A 22,258-nucleotide genomic window follows, 5' to 3' on the forward strand; every position below is an offset into this window, starting at 1 on the left:
ATGGTGCAGATTTTGCATTATGTAGTCTGCCACATTTATTGGCTGCTTCCACAGCCAGATAGTTTGGTGCTGGATGGGAGAACAAAAATGCAAAGTCTTAAGCAAGCACATAATACCTTTTATTGGCCTGTTTAACATTGGCAGAATAGTTACAGGGATCTGCCAGACTGATTTGGTAGGATCCAACAGGGCCTCATTAGTAGGCTGGGCACTTCAGGTAAAAGGAGTCCTTTGGAGAAAATCCAAGAGCTTATGTTGCGACTCCCTGACTATTTCTAAGAGGATCTGGAGAGAACTGACTAAGTGCTTCATTGATGCTTGGCAGTATGAGACATCAGCCTCAGTCGATGGGGAAAGCATGACTACTGCATGTGGAGAAGACAAAGAAATCTTTGTTTGGTAAGCTCTGTTTCCCCGGCCTCCTGCCCCTCAAAAGGATTCTTCTGCCTGAAGTAGCAGAGGAAGAGCAACTGGAGAAGGGCAACATATATCCCTATATCTCCACAGGAGTGACTAGGGAAATGGGAAATATCAATAATATTCACCCCAAGGATACCAGTATCAGGGATGTTAAATGTAGTTTAATCAACTAGGTTGATGGATTTTTCATCAACTAGTCAATTAGTCAATAAGTGGGGGAGCCGTAGCAGGGTGCTAATCCCACTGCGGCTCTGCCTTTTAAATGAATTAAGAGCTGGCAGGCTCTTAACATATTTAAAAGACTGAAGCACAGCAGGAGGGACCTGGTGCAAGCAGGGCCAGCTGATTCCCCGCTTGCACCCAGTTCCCACTACCCCCTGACCTCCACTGCCACCCATGGGGTAGTAACTACTCAAGGGACTAGTTTACTATCCGATAAAGCTTTTGTTTATTGAATAGTTGACTATTTGCTTACATTCCATCCCTAGCCAGTACAGTGACTCTAAATTAATAAGGGACATTATCCACTGGGGCTTGAACCAACTTGGACTAACAGACCCATCTTTGGTGTAGCTTCTTGCTGTTGTGAAAATGTCAGGATGCAAGTTCTTTGTCTATGATGCAAGCAAACTGTGGATGGAAACCATTAAATCAGAGAGGAATTCATTTTCTTTAAGAGGATGACCTCACCATTCTCTGACTAGGTTGGAGAGTCAAGGAGCACTGGGGAAAGGTCAGACCCCAACAACCATGCTTGTCTTTGTATTAATAACCTTTCAATGCCAACTTTCTTAGACATTCATTAAAATGTCACTAAGATTACAATTCCAAAAGTTATGACATTCTGGACACTAAGATAGAACACTAAATTATATAAAAATTAATTTCAAGCCAATCCAGTGACTTGGAAGTAGCTCAAAGAAACACAGTCATTAGCACTCAAGGAGTAAGAGATAATGTGCATCATATTTAAGTGTCTGGAATTCAGGCCAGAGTTAGGAGAGATAATTGGTACTTGGGAGAGGCGGGGGGGGGGGGTTTAGCATACGAGTAAAATTCATCACACTTCACTTGTTTTAGGTATTATTCCAAGTTTTCCCCCCATTTGTTTTATACATTCCAAGATGGCTACAAACCTCAGAAGAAGCCTCCATTTATATAGCCAAAAACTAGGGTGAAAAAATATCTAATCAAGGATCAGTCTATAGTATTTTAAAAAGTTTGTTTCAAAAGGCATATGGCATTTCTAAAGGCTGCCAACACTGGTCAGAATCAAACTCCCTACACAGGTGTTTTCTGCTGGATAATTCACAGTATCATCAATTTTTACAGAGGCCATGCATTACAGTAAGCGCATTAATGGCAGCAAGAAATCTATTAGTAGAAAGAGAACGTCAATAAATATAAAAAGGAACAAATGGTAGAACTTCAGTACCCTGTCCGGAATAGCACTGGGGGCAACCTTAAGCATGATAAAGGTAGAATTTATGCTTGAAAGATGATGAGGGTTTTATTGACAAAAAATAAGGCTGCATGCTGAAAGTTATGACATACTTAAAGCAAGCAAAATGAAACTTCCAAAATTAAGCCCTATAGAAGTACTTATTCAGTTAGGGAAAAATACTGCATTACCAGTAACAACCATTTTGACTATAGGAGTTGAACAAAAAACATTTTTTAAAATGCATTGTTTCTAAACGAATGTGTGCCAGTTCATTAAATAAAATCAGTGATCAAAAGCAATGATGCTTTAAAATGATCAGTATTTAGTGCAGCAGATAAAACCAACATTTAACTTGAAGGGACTCAGGTAAAATCAGTTTAAATTAATTTGGGGGAAAGGAGGTTACTGTATCTGTTTCTTAGATAAAAACTGCATTTTAAAATCTCATTTAGTTTTTACCATTTACCGTAAACTTCCGATAATCCGGCATGTTTAGGACCCAGGGGGTGCCGGATTATCAGATTTGCTGTACTATCGGAAGGGGCGCTATGAGGGGTCTGGGTTGGGGGTGGATGCCACCCCAGACCCCTCATAGCCTCCCCTTCCGATAGCCCAGCTCTGCCCCAGGCGACCCCAATTCAGCCGCTGCTGGTCAGTTTCAGCAGCAGCTGAATCGGGGACGCCTGCAGCAGAACAGCTGGAGTGCTGCCGGGTTGGTACGGTAGCGCCGACCCTTGGCGCAGCGAGACCAACCCGGCAGCACCACACCTGCTCTTGGGGACGCCTGGGGCAGAGCAGCTGGGGTGCTGCCGGGTTGGTCCCACCGCGCCACTCCTCGGCGCTACTGGACCAACCCAGTAGCACCTCAGCTGCTCTACCCCAGGTATCCCCAAGTCAACTGCTGCTGAAACTGATCAGCGGCTGACTCCAGGAAGCCGGAGGCAGAGCTGCTCTGCCTCGGGCTTCCTGGAGTCAGCCGCTGGTCAGTTTCAACAGCCGCTGAATCCAGATGCCTGGGACAGAGCAGCTGGGGCGCTGCCGGGTTGGTCTGGTAGCGCCAACCCTTGGCACTGAGAGACCAACCCGACAGCACCCCAGCTGCTCTGTCCCAGGTGTCCCCCATTCAGCCGCTGCTGAAAGTGACCAGCGGCTGACTCCAGGAAGCCCGAGGCAGAGCTGCTCTGCCTCAGGCTTCCTGGAGTCAGCCGCTGGTCACTTTCGGCAGCGGCTGAATGGGGGCCAGCTGGGGTGCTGCCGGGTTGGGTCCCGCAGCCCCGAGGGGCAGCGCTACGGGACCAACCAGGCAGCACTCCAGCTGCTCTGCCCCCGGCTTCCCCGATTCAGCCGCTGGTCAGTTTTAGCAGCGGCTGAATCGGGGAAGCTGGGGGCAGAGCAGCTGCAATGGTCCGGCTGCCCGGAACACTTCCGGGTTCCTGATGGTGCCGGACCATCAGGCGTGCCGGACCATCGGAGTTTTACTGTTTTCTGTTTGTATACTTATACATTTCACTCCAGATAGATTTTGAAAACATTCACTAGTTTCTAGTCATCCTATTTACTTACCAATTCTGATTTACTAGCAGAAGGGTACAATCTTAAGACAGCAAGCAAGCACAAAAATATTTACACTAATACTTTTTTTAAAAATAACACTATTCCTGCTAATGTAATAGGCAGACACCTTAGGGAGACTTCCTCTGAATTAAATGGGAGTCCAGCTGAAAAAAAGATTGAACTATAAAACTTCCTGATTTGGTTCATTAGGTTTTGAAAAGCCTCGTTTCAAAATCTAGATTTGGAGTCTAACCAAAAATACTTGTTTTTAACAATCTACATTATTTATTTTTTAAAAAGTAACAAGAAATATTAAAGCAATCTTAGCAAACCAACATAATTTTTTAAAGTTAAATAGCAGCAATTTTAAAAGTTAGCCTTTATTAAGGATACACTACCTTTTTCTGCGCTCCCATTAATTTTAGGTATGAAGTCATCAACTTGTATGCCTACAATTAAGAAAGGGTATTATTTCTTTATTCAAGCGAAGTATTTTATGTAGAGCAATGTGACTTGTAAGTGGCTTTCCATACTGCTCCCTTATGCTAACTATTGACATAACAATCAAATCAAATAATCTATGTTAGAACACACAATACAACTTAATGGTATCTTCCTTGCAAGACAGATCCTGTCTCATATTGATCAACTGTGTCAAAAAATACCATCACTCAAAACTAGTATTCATTACACGAATATTTTTATAAAAACCCATTTTCTTAAAAAATATATTTGAGTTCACAAGCTAGCAATGGACAAAAGTAAAACTTGATCAACATTTTAAATAGTAGTGCCCTCTTCTGGCATTTTGTTAAATCTCTCTCTCTTACACTTTTAACATTCAAATACAAATATGATCAGTGAATAAGAACATCCAAATGCATAATTTTAAATCATTTTTTCTTACTGTCAGAAATACCTAAATCATAAGCATTGCTGTAATATAAATAACTGAGTAAATAATTTAAAGATGAAATCCAGCTTTAAGCAAAGAACATTAATATCACACCTACCTAAGCTGTTGTGTTCTTTAAGAGTTTTCTCTTGAAGGTGTTCTAACCGTACTGTAAACAGAATTCCAAGAAAAAGATATTTCACAGATTAAAAGAAAAAGAGATATAATAAAAGTTTTTTTTTACTAGCTGACTGACCTTGTAAAGCAGTTAGCCGTTCATTGGTGAAATCATTATCTGCTTGCAAGGCTTCTATTTTTGCCTGAAGCTCTTGTTCTCGCTCTTCCATTTCATTTATTTTATGTTGCAATTCCTTTTTCTCTGCCTGCCCCTTCTGCTGGATTTCCTCTTGTCTTCCTTCTGCTACCTGCTCAAATGTAAGAGAAGACAATGATGCACTTAATTTTCATGTGAGTGAATGTTCAGATGAAACACTCTTTTTAGCCACTCCAATAAAGAAAGTTTAATTTCCATCTGTAAACTTTTTCTGCAAAACCATTTCTAGAAATAATTTCATGGAAACTTTATTTATTTCATATGGCTACATTTTCTCACATATTTTCATTTCTTTAATGTCGTTCCACAGCAATTTATTCCACCATTTGTATCCTAGAAGCCTCTGTCCATCTAGACCAGCGGCGGGCAAGAGGTGGTTAGCGGGCCACATCTGGCCTGCCAAGCCAACAGATCTGGCCCACAGCTGCCTTACTGGGTCCCTTAGACACAGTGCAGCTGCAGCCACATTAAAGGTGACTGCTCTATGCTCTGGATACTGGGGAGTGAGGAGGGAGGCTTCATGTGCTTCAACCCCCTGCAAAATCTCTCAGCTCCCACTGGTTAATTTCTGGACAATATCATCTGAGAAATTTTGCTGGGGGCAGGGGCAGCCAATGAAGCCTCCTCCCTCCCCCTTCCAGCCAGAGCCTGCCTCTGGCATGGACCCTCTTTTCCCGTCCCCACCAACCACCTGGCCCAGGCCACCACCCAAACCCTCTGTATTACCTTTCCCTCTTTCTCCCAGGTCACAACTCCCTCCCAGACAGTGCACCCCATCCTACATTCTTCCCCCACGCCAGAATCCTCTCCTGCACCCAGAGCCCCTTCCTGACCCTGCACCCCATTCTCCTGCCCCAGGTCGCAACCCCTTCTAACAGGTCACAACTCCCTTCCAGACCCTGCATCCCATCCCAGAGCCCCTCCCCTAAGGGTAGAATCCTCTTTTGCACCCATACCTGCACCCCAAGCTTCTGCTCCAGATCACAACCCCCTCCTTTACCCAAACTCCCTCACAGACTGCACACCACTTCCTGCACCCCAGTCCCCTTCCCCAAGTTCACTTCTGCACCTAACTTCTGTCCCAGACCCCACATCCTCTTGACAGAAATGTAGCTCTAGACCACTTGCCAAAATCTTGGAGTGCCCCCCATTAAAAATTATTGCCCACTCCTGAGCTAGACACACCTTGTTTGGCTTCATAATAAAAGAGAAAGCATCCCAGAACACTGTATTTTAAATAACTTTATAGTAAAACCCCAACATCTCAGTTTTATGGGGGCAGCATAGGTGATATGAAACTTTCTGGTAAGCATCACCGTTCCCAGGTTAACCAGTTCTAGTTAACCCATGGGCACTGGAGGAGCTCTCTGTCCGCTGTGGGCAGAGGACTGCTCCAACCCCTCAGCGTCTGCCGTGGACAGGGGCTGCTCCAAGCATCCAGAGCAGCCCGTCTGCTGTGGGGGACACGAAAGGACTGCTCCAGCCAGGCTGGAGCAGCCACTGCCTGTGGAGGGAGGGTGCTCCCTTAATTGGTTAACCAATTAAACTTCACCTTTAACCAGTTAACCAATTAAATGGGATTTTACATCCCTAGTGTTGAAAGAACTTTTTAGAACTGCTGAACTGCCTCCGTTTCACATTTCACCAATCAAAATGCTTAGATTCATGAAACAGCTATATATTGTAATTTACCAGCTTGAAAGAGAACTGTGTCACTCCCTTTAAAAGATGCCATGAGAATTTTATTACTAGTTTTTATTTAGTGCTTTCAATATAGCACTGCTAACAATTGCAGGTTAAAGTTCTGTCCCTACCTTTAGTTTGTCAGAGAGGTCTTTAATTTCATTTACAGCTCCATTGTACTTATTTGCTAATTCTCTTAATTCTTCCTGAGTCCGCTCGTTCATTTCTTTCAGGTGAGTACATTCATCTTCAGTGTTACTTAAACTTCGCTATAAGGAAAAAATTAGGGCATGTGAAAAACAAATTTAAAATAAGCTACAGTTCATTGATATTTAAGTCTGTCAAGAAATATGATCTAAAAACCTCCTTGCTTCTAACTTAATAACGGCTGAATGGATGGGTCAAGTTTGGCTAAAATATTGCCTATTGATAAATGCATCTTTAACATTCCATTTAAATGAGAATAATCATACATTATGCAGAAAAACAAGTTGTGTGCGCAAGAGAAAAAAAGTCAGCGTAGACTCTGGAAAAATGGTTACTAATCTTTCAGAGTTGTTCTTTGAGAAGTGTTGCTCGCTACCATTCCATGAATGCACTGCTGTTGGAAAAATTTCCCTTGCTGATATTCATTGTGCTGGCTCTAGTGCCTTCTGGAGTTAAACACATGCTAATGTAAGGGGTGCTGCTGGCCAGTGTTCCCTCTAAGATTTTCCATCCATGAGCGGAGTGAGTTTTGTCTTGTGCACCAAAGTTGAGGTCATGTGCACTTGTTTGGATGTGTGCCACTGTGGCACTCGCCAGTGGCACTGATCCCTGAGAGACTCTCCCAGCATAGAGACTCTGGCCTGGCTCCCCTTGCTGGGACTCTGAGCCCTGCTCCCAGGCAGCACCCCCCACAACTCATGGGGAGAAGGTGAGACCTGTCTCGCCCCACTTTAAGAAGCGCTGCTTCCTGTGGGTGCATCCACACTGCACCGTAATTTGAAATAAGATACACAATTTGAGCTATGCAAATTGTATATCTTATTTCCATGGTGTCTACACTGCGCCAAATTTCAAAATAAATCACTAGTCCCTTTCTCCTTGCAGGGGCATCAGAATAACAAGCCTGAAATAACAGGCTTGCTGAGAAGACGTGGGATAGGTATTTTGGGATAATCTGGTACCCAAAATAGCATTGCAGCATAGATGTAGCCTGTGGGGCTAGCTGCAAGTCCCCACCTGGGGCAGAGGAAAGCTGCTGCCAGTGCCCAGGATTTGTAGGGAGTGGGGTGCTGGGAATGGGGCAGTGACATGTGGACAGCCTGAGGGGGAAGCCAGCAGGGGGCGGAAGGGGGCAAGGGGCTCAGAGCCAGGTGGCAATGATGGGGGGGAAAGAGGGATAACTGGGATACAGGGGCCCCTGGCTGCAGGAGAAGTGTTCCCTCTAAGCTGCATGGCAGCACAATTTCACAGGTGATTGATTAATCAGTGTTGCCTAGTCAGAGGCTCAGGTATCCATGCACAGAGCTGACTGACTGGATGGCGCTGATTAATCACCTGTGAAGTTGTGTTGCCACACAGCTTAGAGGGAACACTGCCCAAGAGCAGCCACACCTCAGCCTGGCTCCAGCCCCGGCACCAGGAGCAGCCCCAGCCCCGGCACCAGGAGCAGCCCCAACCCCAGCCCCAGCCCCAGCCATCACATGGCCCTGGCCACAGCTCCAGCTGCGTAGCAAGCAGCTGCCTTGTGCGCCGGGGCTGGAGCTAGAGAGACAGTACTACAAACAACACTGCATCCCCTCCCCAAGGAGAACCTGCACTACATCCCCATCCCCAGCTGCTCCCGGGACGGGGCCACATAGTGGGAGGCTGCCCTGTGTGCCTGGGCTGGAGTCATGGCCGCACTGCAGCTGCTCCTGGGGATGGGGTGCTATTTTTAGTACCGTATACCCAGTCCCAGGAGCAGCCACTCCGCAGCCCCAACCCCAGCAGCTGCCATGCGGCCGCAGCCCTGTCACCAACTGCTCCCAGGAGGAGGCTGCTCCATGTGCCAGGGCTGGGGCCACAGTACAGCTGCTCCTGGGGCCCGGGCTGCACTACTAAAAATAGCCGTGGCCCTGGCCTCAGGAGCAGCTTCACCGCAGCCCCAGCACACGGGGCAGCACTCCACTATGTGGCCCCAGCCTGGGAGCAGCCGCACTGCGGCCCTGGCTCCAACTCTTCCAGCCTGCTCTGGCCACAGCTCCAGCCCTAGGGAAGGTTTGAAGTTCGGGCTAGGGCCGCATTTATGGCTGCCCAGTTGCTCCCAGGGCAGGGCCAGCTCGCTGTCCCGGCTTGCACCCAGTCCCAGATGCTGCACCTCTGCCTTTTAAATATATTAAGAGACTGGTGGCTCTGGAACCATAGTGGCTGCCTCATGTAAGTGGAGCACTCTGCACTGGATTCAACATCACTGGCAGAGTTGCCTGTGCCTATGTGGATACAGGGGTAGAAGAAAAACCCATGGCAGGTCTTATCTCCTCTCCCTACTTGTCTCTTTTCTGCACTGGCGAGAATCCTCTCTCACTATGGTGCTTTTTGTTCTTCCTGAACACTGGGGATAGAGACCGATGCCAGGAAAAGTATGATGCTGGGAAAGAGCTTCACACCAACTAGAGCAGCTCATCTCAGTGAGGTCTGAGGGCAATTTCTATTAGGATAACCTTCAGCTTCATGTCCCAATCCTTCTAAGTAGCAGGCCTGAAGTCCCAAAATATTTTGCATTGTCTTTCATATGAGTTTTTCCCAACCACTTTAAGAAACGCAAGTGCAGGTCATTCACAGCACAAGGCATGCAGCCCAAAGACCGGGCATGCCTGGCCCCTGGCAAAAAGTCCTTTGACAATAGGAACTGTAATACACTACATATAGTCAGAATTGGCAAAAATTATATATGCCAAACTATTAACCTTACAAATTAAAAAAGTATGAAATCACCAGGGAAAAAAATCTTGCCAGAACAAGAAAAGGTCATTCTAGCAATTGTCACATGTGATAAGAAGGATTTGAGTGGGTGCAGGGCTGGCAGGGCCCTTATACCAGCACATATACATGATTCCAGAAGGCAGTAGAGCTAGCCCAACAGTCACCACAAAGGGAAAATCTCTAGCAACAATGCATGCAGTGTGCACACATCTAGTATGAATGGACATGAGCAGTCAAAGAAGAACTAGTATTGCTAAGAATATAAAAAGGAAGAAAATCTGTTTGCCCAGTTTACATACATCTCATTTACTTTAATTATTTAAATGAATTTATGTGCATACTCAGTTTAATGCAGACTTCATCAGGTCAGATTCAACCTCATAAAAAAAGGCACTCAAACATTTTCATGACAGCAAAATTCCAAGTAAATGTCTTGCATATATCTGCATTGCAAATCAATTCCTTGAGCTGTCATTCAGGATGTAAAAGGTTAAATGATTAACTTGTTACCCTATAAGCATTAGCTCCCCCCTTAACCTCCACAGCCAACAGGACCTAGGCCACAGTGGGCTGGTGGGGCTGGAGGAGCTTTCAGACAGTGGGCCCCGGAGGAGGCCCCACCGCCTGCAGCCATGACACAGCAGGCCAAAGCAGCCCCCACCCAGCACCCACAGCTGGTAGCTAACCAATTAAACACAACATTTAGCTAGTTAACTATTTTAAGTAGCTTTTACATTCCTAGCTGTCATTGCTTTATTTTCCCAAAAAAGCAGCATCTGATCTTAAGATTTCCCTTGTAATTACAACATCAACAAAGATATGAAATGAACATTTAATAACAAAAGCATTCAACTACAAATTCCAACTGCAAGTACGAGAAGACTTTTAGACTGGAGAAAATTTGAAAAAAAAAGATGTATACAAAATCAAATTAGTGTTTGATTAAAACTTTTCTCTCAGAGTTTAGACAAAGAAATTAACATCTCAAAATGAATCACAAATTCAGTGTTAGTTTATTATAGGATCAAAAAGAAGTGTTTGGAAGAGTAAAAATGCACCTGCAATAATTAGCACATTTGGCAAGAGAAGTAACAAAACAAAACATAAGCATAATTATACATCAAACTTCAATGAAGTGCTATAACATTTCATGATACTTTCCAAAAATAAAAAGGACATGTCTTACTGAAAGAGTTTATGAACTGAAGGCCTATTTTTAATATTTATGCATGAGAAGAAGTACACACATGAATGAGAAGTTGGATAAGAGGGAAGGAGTAGGTAGAGATACTGGTGAAAATGAGAAAGTCAATTGTTGAGGAAGGATTTGAAGTAAGGGAATAAAAAAAGGTTGTTGGAGGACTGTGGCCAATTACATTTAATTTAAAAAAAATGCATAACCAGATAAGATTTTAATTTTTACAATCTTATTTAACTATTGTCAAATTGTATTTTTTAAATATATGAAGTATGTCATATGGGAAACTGGAATTATACAGCACTCTAATTTCTGCATGGAGAACACTTTCACCGAGTTATTAAAAATTGAAAAACAGGGATTTAAGTTACTGATTTTCCACAAATAGTCCTGAGGGACTTTAGAGCAGGCCTATACATTTGGCCCGTGGGGCATGCGGCCCGTGACTACTACGTGCGGCGTGGCCCCATCCGATCCACCGGCTGGGAGGAGGAGCTGCATGCAGCTCCGGTGCAAGGAGGCGGGGCGAGAGCCAGAGGGTGGGAAGCTGGCAGACGCCAGTACGCTGGCGTGACGTAGCGTCATGACGTCTTGGCTGGCGACCGCCAGATTCAAAAAGGCTCTGGCAGCCCTGCAAACTGGAAGGCAGAAGCAAGGTAGGGGAGGGGAAGGGGCTTGTGCTGAGGACAGGGGGACAGGTCAGGAGAAAGGGGAAGGCACCAAGGGACAGGGTGCAGGAGAGACAAATGCCAGAGCACCAATTGGAGACAATGAGGAAAAGGGCAGGAGGGGAAGTGTCAGTGGGAGGGTGATGCTGGGAGAGGAGAGAGTAAGGGCATTGGGAGCCGTATGCTGTGCAGGCCTGATTTAATTGAAAAAATTCTTAATAAAGTATAACTCCCCCGCCGCCACCCTCCCCCCCCCACCAAACCTACCCTTGTGACTAGGGTTGCCAGGTGTCCGGTTTTTTACCAGGCAGTCGAGTATATGTGCTCTCTGCCCGGTAAAGAAATTCAGAAAATATCGGACATGTGCAATTTTCTGAATTTCCGGCTGGGCATCGGCACCTCCTGTGGTTGTGTGCTGAAGCCGGGCGGTGCAGGGTTTTTTTTGTTTGTTTTTTTTAAACTCGACAAAAATTTTTAGCCCGCATGTTCAGTATTTTTTGGGAGAGCATCTGGCAACCCTACTTGTGGCCTGAAGCTGTTTTCTTTAGAGTAATATGGCCCTTGCCACTTTCCGAGTTGTGCAGGACTGCCTTAGAGGCTTACAAAACATGTAGATGGCATCATGAGCTTTCATGGGCACAATCTACTTCTTCCACATTTTCAGTACTGTGAATTAACTTCTTCCTTGTTTGAAATACTGTGTAACAGCAAAATGAATATCTCCGGTACTTTCTAGTATATTGTTTCTAGGTTATTAATACAACCAACATAAAGTGGTTTGCTACAGATGCTAGAATGAAGTATAGGACAGGCCATTTGAAATATTCAAACAGTGCTACAGGATTGATTATAAAATAAACAAAATCTAAATACCTCCACTTCAGAGAGTTTTCTGACCACCTCAATTTTTTCCTGAAGGACCCGCCTCAGGGACTCTTTGGCTGTTGTTTCATAGTTGTGTTTATCTTCCTGTAATGCCACAAGTTCCTTTCGTATACTGTCTTCTGTTTGATTCTACAAGAAGAAATTAAAGATAGCCGAGCTACATCTCTTAATCAATACTTTATTGTAAGTTAGCATTTTGTTGAACATGCAGTAGTTCTCTATATTAAACCACCATTAAAGATCTACCAAGAAGATTAAAGGAACAATTTCGATAGATGTAATAACCTCTTAAGGGTAACAAACTGTTCGGTGGCCGTTTGAATGGCTGGATATAAACTGTTATCAGACAGCCATTTGCTAGTATGTTTAGGGCAGCAAACTCACTTGGACAGTCTCGTGTAAGTATGTAGGGTTAACATATTAATGTATTAAAAATGTGATTCCCCCAAATGGAAGTGACTCCCCATAATTTGTTCCCCACAACTTAAAGTATTTAGATTTATTATTAATTCTTATTCTTATTATTATTTGTTAAGATTGTTAAATGTTTAGATTTATTATTATTATTGCCCCTTTAGAATATAATGTATTAGGTCATGTAACTTAGAACTGTTAAGAATATAATCCTATGTAACCAGAAACAGCCCCCCCCCCGCATGCTCAAGTTTGTGCAAGGGGCTGCTTGAAATTGACATTGCAAAGATACATTGTAACAATGCATTGTCAAACCACTAACTCTGCTATGGGAGCCAAGCCCTGTAATTGACTAAGGGCATTGTTACTTAATTGACGCCTGTTCTCTTTAAAACATTGTAACTTTACTCAGCACTCAGAGAATGTTTTAAGCAATACCACCAGAAACTTTTTGTAACTACAACTCTGATATATGTAAAGTTATTATTATACAAAAATACTGTATGGGAAACATTAATTAAGGAATGTATGTAAGAGAGAGAGAGTGCTTGGATGATGAGTGAATGGTTCTGAGTGGTGCCAGCCTGAGAATACAGCAACAAAGGGCTGAAGAAGGCATCAGGTGCCAGTGCAACCAAAAGGTGTCAAGTGGAGAAAACCAAGTACTGGAGGTCCACCTGATGAGATCACTGATGAGCACCTGGCAGCCACCCAGGAGACATCAGCATGATGCAGCAATTTCCATAGACTGGCATGGGAAGAAATTCCTATAAGAACTGGACTAAAAAACTATGGAATCAGAGTCCAAGGTTCTGCTGCCAGCCCACCAGGAGCTTCAGATGCGCATCTGATCAGGACTTCGCTCCCCACTACCATCACTTGTGTACAGAGTACCTGGCCAGTATTCTGTCACAAGCAACTTCCAGGCTGGTAACTATACACAGAACTTGAATGAATGGATGTATGAATGAATGGTTATATGTATAAGGGTTTAAGTAGTGTTAGGAATAAGTAATTAAACAACGTTGTTTGCTTCTATCTTTTCTTTATTTTTTTATTATTATCTTTACAATAAATGTGGCTTTTTGCCTTATCCCCCTCATAAGATCCTGCTTGCTTTTATTTGGTACAACAGGTTATTCTCTTATAGCATTGCCCTTCTTTTTCTTTTTAAAATACAATCCAGGTTGTCACAAGACAAACAGCATCCTGGCAGGCTAACAGTAAACCAACTATCCAAAGCACATTTGCCCTTCTGTTTTTAAAACATCAGATGTCAAAGAATTATTCAAGTTTACATTTGAAAAATTTGCACTGTTGTGGGCATACCAGGAAACAGACAAGACAGAGGGTTGCAGTTTAATTAGGCCACAACTTTTTATTTGGCAGCCTGCATTCTGAACCCCTCATTCCCATCCACACCCCAGAGCAATGATTTAAATGAACCATAAACCTTTTCATTTCATTTTCCAAAAAACAGAAACTGAGCAATACCAGGTAAATCTTCTAGTAATTAATCTAAAGGAAAGTACCTACTTTTGAACAGGCTTGTAATTGGTTTCCCATGACTTCCAATCTTGATAGTAGCCTGTCTTCATCTATTAAAGCCTATTGGAAAATATAATAAATGTAAATTAGTAAAGTACTGGTAATTTTAAGTTAAACAAGTCTATTAGGAGTAATGTCTCCTATCCACTTCAGTGAGAAGACCAACCTTCAAACTTTACTCATATTTCTTAAGATAAATTAAAAGGTACAGTTTATAGCTCACTTCATATTAAGTTCTTAGGCCTGTACTCTAAGAGAAATCCTGCAGATACCTGCCAACTAGTATCTGAAGCCTCCTGTGTGACAGCAAGCAGCCGCTGGAGGGTGGCCAACTTCTGTTCCAACATTTGTTCTCGATGTAAGGCCTCCTGCAATGAAAAAGAAATGTAAGCATGTCAGTTCCAACTAACTATTTGGAAAAACAAAAGCATCACAATATTTAACCAAATAATGTTAAACTGAAAAAGGGGGCAGGGTGGGGAAGATTGGTAGATTTTAACTCATATTTTTTATCATTTTAAGTTACAGCAATGCAACAGCAAGTTGAAATTCATTTTCATTTATGTATATTCCAGTATATGTTTAAGCAAAAAGATGTTAAACTACAAGCTTAGATTCCTAAAGCCATCTTTTTCATATCAGTTCCAAACACACTGACGGACAGGTATTTTTGGTACAAGGAAACTTTGACAAAATTTCAGCAAGAAACTTGGGTTCTTATTTATAAAGGCTGGGAATAAAGTCCTATTACAAGTGATTTTGTGAGGTTATATTAGAAATCAATGTCAAAGTTAAAACTATATTCTGAAGTACACGGTTTAGGAAAATGTTACGTTATATCAATAAACAACATGGATCAGCTTTACTTCATACTGTGCACATTAGAAAAGTAATACCAATCACAGCACATTGCTTCTTACAATTTCAGATGAATAAAGAGATGAACTCAATTTCTACTCTGTGTAGGAACTAGTTTAATAGTGAACAAAAAATAACTTAGCGGTGACACCAAGAGAAGACTACTTATGTTCACATCATACATTTGCTGTAAATTTATTTGAAGAAATGGACTACAAAAAACAAGTTACAGAGGGGTATCCTTGTTAGTCTGTTTCAGCAAAAAACAACAAGGAGTCCTATGGCACCTTAAAGGCTAACAAACTCCTCAGATTCATCTGATGAAGTGGGCTCCAGAGCAAATAAATGTGTTAGTCTTTAAGGTGTCATAGGACTCAACGCTGGTTTAAAAAAAAAAAGATGACGACGAAAAAGAGCAAGAGGTATTCAGTGTGCCTAATGGACTAATTTTTATAAATTGTGTTAAAATATATTATTCTTAAATGAAATTTGACAATGCAAAAAAATCTGATATCCACTGTTCCCCATCAAAATATAGACCAGTAAATACTGATTTTAAAAATGCCATAAATTACCATATCAATAATATTTAAATAAAAATGTAATATGTAATTACATCTCTCAAAAACAGGAGCACTGATGTGCATGCAATATGTGAAGAATGACAACAGAAATAATGAAGTCAAAAGCAAGTTTTTCTAAGAACCAGGGTGTATTTTAAATATGAAGTATTATGCAGTAGCTTCTAACTGTCTTTACTGTTAAAATACATGAAAAATGCCAAACTAAAATTAAAAAAAAAAAAGATGGGCTATAAGAAAGGCTATATTTTTTCTTTCCACAGATGGAAGGATCATTCTGAGTTCACTATGGGCTTGCCTGTATGCCAAGATAGTGTGCTGTGAACCTGGTTCTGAATCTACAGAGCACCAGATTGCCGCACAGTAACATCCTACGTGGACACTGCTACAATCCAGTAAAAGATTTTGAGTAATGCTTAGCATACTATTTCAGAATGCAGTAATGCTAAGCCACAACACCAGACTATGACTTTCACTTCAGCTTTTATATAAAAATCCAATAATTAGTTTTACCTCATCTTTAAATTATTGACTGAATACAAACTACTTCTCTGAAGTGTGAGCCGCCACACTCAACTATGGATACTAAGTGAAGTATTGAGAGACAGTTTAAATGTCAACATTAACTATTTTATTGCTGAGCACATTATAGCAGGGTCAGTGGTGTGCTCATCCATTGCTGTTGATTGCTGAATGCAATGGTTGCTATTCGACTATGGCAAATGAGGCAGTGGGACAGCTGATTGCTGGGTGAAACACTAGGAAGTAAAGCTTTCCCCGTTCTTGCAAATCCCAAATCAATCCTGCCTTTGCCCACATGGTGCTAAGAAAGAGAAGCAGTGTGTATGTCACCACTAGTATCAAAACTCTCAATCACTTCTTGGATGTCCAAAACTCCAGACTAGCTCTCACTTTCACAGATACCAAATGCCCCATTTTTCATTAGCCCTCTTGTTAAAACTTCCAGTTCACATCTATTTCCTTACAAACCAAACCAACTAGTCCTATGTCAATATATATTTTAAAAAGTCACTGGGAGAATAAAAATATTTATTATATGGTGACCATATTTTCTGAACCAAAATAGGGACACATTAGCCATACCCCTAGTAATGTGAGATGAGAATATTCTCTGGAGAATCTTCTCCGAGAACAAGAATACATCAGAAATGCAACAAGGGTGAGAAAGCATATTTCCAATTGTTTGAAGACTCCTGCTTACATCAAGGAAAAGACAACAAAATTCTCAGAGTCCAGAAGCAGATCACCTCAACCATCAACTGCATCAACATCTATAGAACACTGTGATAGTGCTAGTGAATTTACATCACCACCTTCCACATCTAATTCTGCCAAGGTGTGTCACTCTGTAAGTTGCTACTTTCGTTCTATTAATGAAACTGAAAAAGTTTTGGATGAATTTTTTTGCACGAGATGTATTCTCATCGGGATTGCCTCTTTCACTGGTTGAAAATAAAGATTGGATTACTTTCATGCAAAAACTAAGACCATCTTACAAGATGCCATCCAGGTACACACTTTCTAACAAACTTTTGGAAGCTGAATATCAACGTGTTGATGCTCTTATAAAAACAAAAATTGCTGAAGCCTCTTCTCTTGCACTTCAGTGTGATGCCTGGAGCAACCGAAGGAATGATTCTGTTATAAATTTTATTATATCAACACCCAACCAGTGTTTTACAAGACAGTGGCAACCAATGTTGAACGCCATACTGCTAAGTATATGGCATTCCGTATGGAAGAAATAATGACAGAAATAGGCACTGAAAAATTTGGTGCCATTGTCACTGATAATGCTGCAGCAATGGTGAAATCCTTATCAATGATTAACGAAAAATACAATCACATTGCTATGTACACTTGTGCTGCTCATACGCTAATTTTGTTAATTGGTGACATCAGTAACTTAAAATCTGTTCAAGAAACTGAAGCTACCTGTAAAACTATTGTGAAGGAAATTAACAAACCGCAAGTTTTACGAGCTCATTTTACTGCATTTCAAAGAGAAAAAAAAAATCAAACTCGTGTACTTAAATTGCCAGTTAGAACTAGGTGGGGTTCCATTTTATATTGTTTGAAAAGCTTATTGAAATAAAAGAATGTCTTAAAATGCCTTGCTGTCCATGAAGATTTACAGACTAAACTGAGCAAACGTACCAGGAATTCAATCCCAGATGAAGATGTATTTTGGGTACGGGTCCAAAAACTACATGCACTGATAAGTCCTGTTGTTAAATGGATTATGCTGCTAGAATCTGATCAGCCAAAAATGAGCAAAGTTCCTGAATGTTTCGGGGAATTAAGCGATCATTTTGATAGGGTACTTCCCCCCCCCCCCCAAAAACAGGATGTGATGAAAAGTTTTGAAAAAAGAAAAGATAGGGCTCTAAAAGACATTCACTATGCTGCAAATATTCCAGATCCAAAATTCAATGGTAAGTGCCTTACTAGAAATGAACAAAGACAAGGAACTGAATTCATTGATAAATTAGTCACATGAATGTATGGCACTGATCATTCAGCAAAAGTCACTGCAGAGCATCGTGCTAAAGAAGGGTTTTTTTTTTTGGAAAATCATATTTAACAAAATCAGCTGGCTCAGTAGATGCAGTAACATGGTAGAAAGGTATTTGCTATGGATCATAATTAGGGAAAGCAGCGATCAACATTTTGAATATGCCACCAACAATGGCAGCAACTGAAAGAAGTTTCAGTATTTACAGTATCATTCATAATGCAAAAAGTATCAAGTTAACACAAGAAAGGGCAGGCAAGCTGACATTCATAGCACATAATATAAAGCTTCTTAAAAACCCAAATGATGTGCCATTGAAATCCCCAAGAGAAAAAAGGAAACAGAACCAGCGACATGAGGAAGAAGAAATTAATGATGCTGAAGAGAAACAAGAAGAAGTCGAATAAGAGAATATGTATAAGGAAGAAGAGATAGAAATATATGGGTCAGATTCAGAAAATGCAGATTCTGATTAGACTTGTATTCAATCCAGAAAGTTAAAAATATTTGCATCCTGCAACAGAAGATTTGTAATAAAAGTTATAGTAATTTAAACCTGTCTTTTTTTCTTTACTTTCCCGAATTTTCATTTTAACAATTGGAAACTTTCATGATTCTTGAAGTTTTAATTAAAGAAAGACATTATTATAAATAGTAAAATTCTTTAAAAACTATTTAACAAGTACTTAAGAGAAAATTCTCAACAATTATCCAGAACATTCTAGAGACTATTCTCCGACAGTTTAACATCACTACACACTCCTGACCTCATTAGCCATGCCCCCCAACTCCGCCCACCTGTCACAGGAAGTCTCACCATCTCAAGATGGACATATGATTGAAAAGGGTGTTATGTGACTCCTCTAAGAATTCCTCCCACCATCCTCTACTAACAGGGATGGGTTTGGGCCACATAGGAGCCCCCGGTCAAACTATACTGCAACTGCATTAACCTAGGCCTCAGACCTAGGGTTCCATGACACTGCAGTTCTAGGGGTTCAACCTCTATTCAAGATGAGGTCAAAGATCCGAGAGCTATTACTTTGCAGTGTAGATGGAGCCCCATTTGACTCAGGGCCTAGGAATCATCCAGAACTATCCCACAATTTCATGGGGGAACTTCCTTAGGACTCTTAATGGATGACATTTACCACTTCCAATTAACCGGTAATCAGAGGGGGCTGGGGCAGATCCCCACCTGATGCATGCAGGACTGCTCAGCCCCACAGAGGGACCACTGAAGACAAAGGTTGCTCTTGTCTGGAGCAGTCCCTGTCTGTGGGGGTCCTGCAGGCAAAAACAGTGCCATTGTCCAGAGCAGCCTCTCTCTGTGGGGAGTCCAACCTGCTGTGGACTAGGGATGTTAAAATGTAGTTAATTGACTAGTCGATGGAATTTCCCCATCAACTACTCAGCTAGTCGATAGGCATTTCAAAGGGGGAATGAGGAACTCCGTGTACAAACCAGGGCCACCAGGAAGTCCCGCTGACTCCAGGCTGCACGCAAGTGCCTGTTTGAAATGTACAAGAATCCCCAGCGGGAAACCTTGGGGTTTCAAAGCAGCAGCACCCCACAGCTGATCCCCGGCTCAACTGTGCAGCGCTGCCGCTTTGAAGTACTCCTTCCCCCCTCTTTGCTGCCTCTATCTTATAGAGGCAGCAAGGGCTGGAAATCGACTAGTCAACTAGTTGACAGACTATCCGATAAGAAAATGCTTATCGGATAGTCGACTAGTCCTTAACATCTCTGTAGCCAGACAGGAACCCCCCTGTAACATCCATTTTTGCTTGCCTGGAGCACACAGAGCAGTACAAACCTTGAACAGAAGGCCCGGATATGCAGGCTGCTGTGACCCTGGATGGCTGTAAACAGAGATATGCTAATTGCTGACCAAGAGGCTGCCAAGGAGTGCCCTTGACTGAAACCTATATTGATAAGAACATACACTGTCCGGGGGGAGGAATCTCCTGCCCAGTAAAAAATGTCCAGTACTCACAATTTAATTCTCTCTCTTGCAAGTGTAAATTAAGTTGAAACTCTCTTGTAAGAACTGGCATCACAAAGACAGACCAACACAATTTGGCATCTTAGATAAGAAAGAGGATACGGGCCCCTATGGATATAAAGATGGGTCCAGCAGCACATTTACTCTGAGTGTCAATCTACCATCTATCTGCTGGTCGGGTTAGGTGATTGGCCTTCCGAAGTTCCACGGGGACGCTCACCTTGTATTCGTCTTTCCTAGGAATTGAGGGACCGGCCCTAGCTTGACCCGCTGGAGTGGAGAGGCACAGAAGGGGATAAAATTGTACCTGGATGTAGTCCTTTGTCTTAAGTGTACACATAAACTTAGAGCTCTTTAAAGATTAAGCTGTCACTTGGTACCATTATTTCTATTTTCTATCTTTATTTTCTTTTGTAACCATTTTTAAGATCTATATTTGCTAGCAGTTAAGAAATAGAGCAATAGCCATTGTAACCATATGATTTATAAGCTTCTTTAATAAACCTGTAACCGTTTAATCTTTAACCTGACTCCTTCAGTTGCTGTAACAGAACCAAGCACAATTTAAAAGAACTTCAGGCGGTCATAAGGGACAGGTATAAGGAGAGCTTGGGCATTTGGATTGTGTTGCTTCCAGAGGACAGATCGGTTGGGGCATCTCTCAGTCTTCCCTAGGCTGCCCGCTGCAAAGGGATCCTGTATCCTAGCAGTTAAAATCTGAGATGTAATAAGCTCTTCCGATAAACTCTGGGGCGTCTGTCAGCCTGTTGGCTGCCCGCCGCGACCCCAGTCCTAGCGGTAAAGATACGGACGGGGCGCCCTTCAGCCTCCTAGGCTGCCCACTGCAATGAGACCTTGCGTCTCAGCAGTTGAAGACTTGGATGTCTGTCTGACACACACACACACACACACACACACACACACTTTCCTGACCATTGGCTGACAATCTCTACTGTGGACAGGGACTGCTCCAGAGGCAGCTAACAACTGGTGGCAGCCACAGTGTGACCTAACATTAACCAGTTAACTGATTAATAGGAATTTACATTTCTAATGAGATGTACTGCAACTGCATTTTTTTTAAGTCACTGCAAAACTATCAAGTATCCTCCATTTCCACACGCCATAATGACAATACTGAACTAACCATGACAATTACAGGGTGGAGAAGACCGTGTTACTAGCCCTCACCTCCATAACTTGAAAGGTACATTTCCCATGGAGATCAATGGGGCTGGGCTATTTTATATGTAAAGCTACTGAGAAATGTGTATGTCAATACCATGAAGGCAATGCCTATATTATGTAAATAATACCTAATAATAATTACCAAATGAGACCACTTACTAAACTTCTTACAAAAGGCCTGATCCAATTTAAACTTTAGGCGAGGATTGGGCCCAAAGCCATCTGTTGATATTTTCTAAGACCACTCAGTTAACATTTAGTCACCCTTCAAAAACATAAGGGACCAATTAGTAAAAGCCCCACTGCCTGGTAGACATGATCTTTGAAGAAAATTGGAGAGACTTTGAATTGACTACAGGCAGTCCCCGAGTTACGCGGATCCGACTTATGTCGGATCCGCAGTTACGAATGGGGTTTTTTTCGCCCCGGAAGACGGGAGCGGCGGGACGCCCACATGCGCCCCGGTCCCGCCGCCCGCGTCCTCCGGGGCGAGAAAAGCTGCTGCGCATCTCCCTGGTCTGCTGGGGGGGGGGAGAAGCCCCCCCCCCCCCCAGCAAACCAGGAAGACGCTGAGCAAAGCCGCGGAGCTCGCGGGCAGCGGGAAAGCCCAGATGCGCAGCGGCTGTCTTTGCTCCCAGTCTCCCTGGTCTGCTGTCTCCAGCAGACCAGGGAGACGCGGAGCAAAGCCGCGGAGCAAAGCCACGAAGCACGTGAGCAGCGGGACAGCCCAGACGCGCCGCAGCTATCCCGCTGCCGGCGTCCTCCGAGGCTTTGCTCCCCATCTCTCTGGTCTGCTGCCGGCGTCCTCTGAGGCTTTGCTCCCCATCTCCCTGGTCTGCTGCCAGCGTCCTCTGAGGCTTTGCTCCCAGTCTCCCTGGTCTGCTGTCTCCAGCAAACCAGGGAGACGCGGAGCAAAGCCGCGGAGCACACGGGCAGCGGGACAGCCCAGACGCACTGCGGCTGTCCCGCTGCCGATGTCCTGCGAGGCTTTGCTCCCCATCTCTCTGGTCTGCTGGAGACAGCAGACCAGGGAGACTGGGAGCAAAGCCTCAGAGGACGCCGGCAGCGGGACAGCCGCGGTGCATCTGGGCTGTCCCG

General features: G+C 43.0%; 1 protein-coding gene across 18 annotated transcripts in view; it reads right to left on the reverse strand.

Moving 5' to 3' along the window:
- Positions 1-22,258, reverse strand: part of SLMAP (sarcolemma associated protein) — a 203,684-nt gene that overhangs the window by 64,921 nt on the left and 116,505 nt on the right. For 14 of the 18 annotated variants that reach the window (XM_014577409.3, XM_075938865.1, XM_075938861.1 and 11 more), the window contains 7 exons: positions 14,265-14,360; positions 13,981-14,052; positions 12,019-12,159; positions 6,462-6,599; positions 4,570-4,738; positions 4,432-4,482; positions 3,817-3,867 (listed from right to left, as the gene is read on the reverse strand). In XM_014577409.3, coding sequence (XP_014432895.1) covers positions 3,817-3,867; positions 4,432-4,482; positions 4,570-4,738; positions 6,462-6,599; positions 12,019-12,159; positions 13,981-14,052; positions 14,265-14,360 — 718 coding nt within the window. The remainder of the gene's footprint in view (positions 1-3,816; positions 3,868-4,431; positions 4,483-4,569; positions 4,739-6,461; positions 6,600-12,018; positions 12,160-13,980; positions 14,053-14,264; positions 14,361-22,258) is intronic. The other 4 variants (XM_075938864.1, XM_075938860.1, XM_014577414.3 and 1 more) reach the window with 1 other exon arrangement.

The sequence above is a fragment of the Pelodiscus sinensis genome, chromosome 11 (genome assembly GCF_049634645.1).
Source record: "Pelodiscus sinensis isolate JC-2024 chromosome 11, ASM4963464v1, whole genome shotgun sequence".
Classification (NCBI taxonomy): domain Eukaryota; kingdom Metazoa; phylum Chordata; order Testudines; family Trionychidae; genus Pelodiscus; species Pelodiscus sinensis.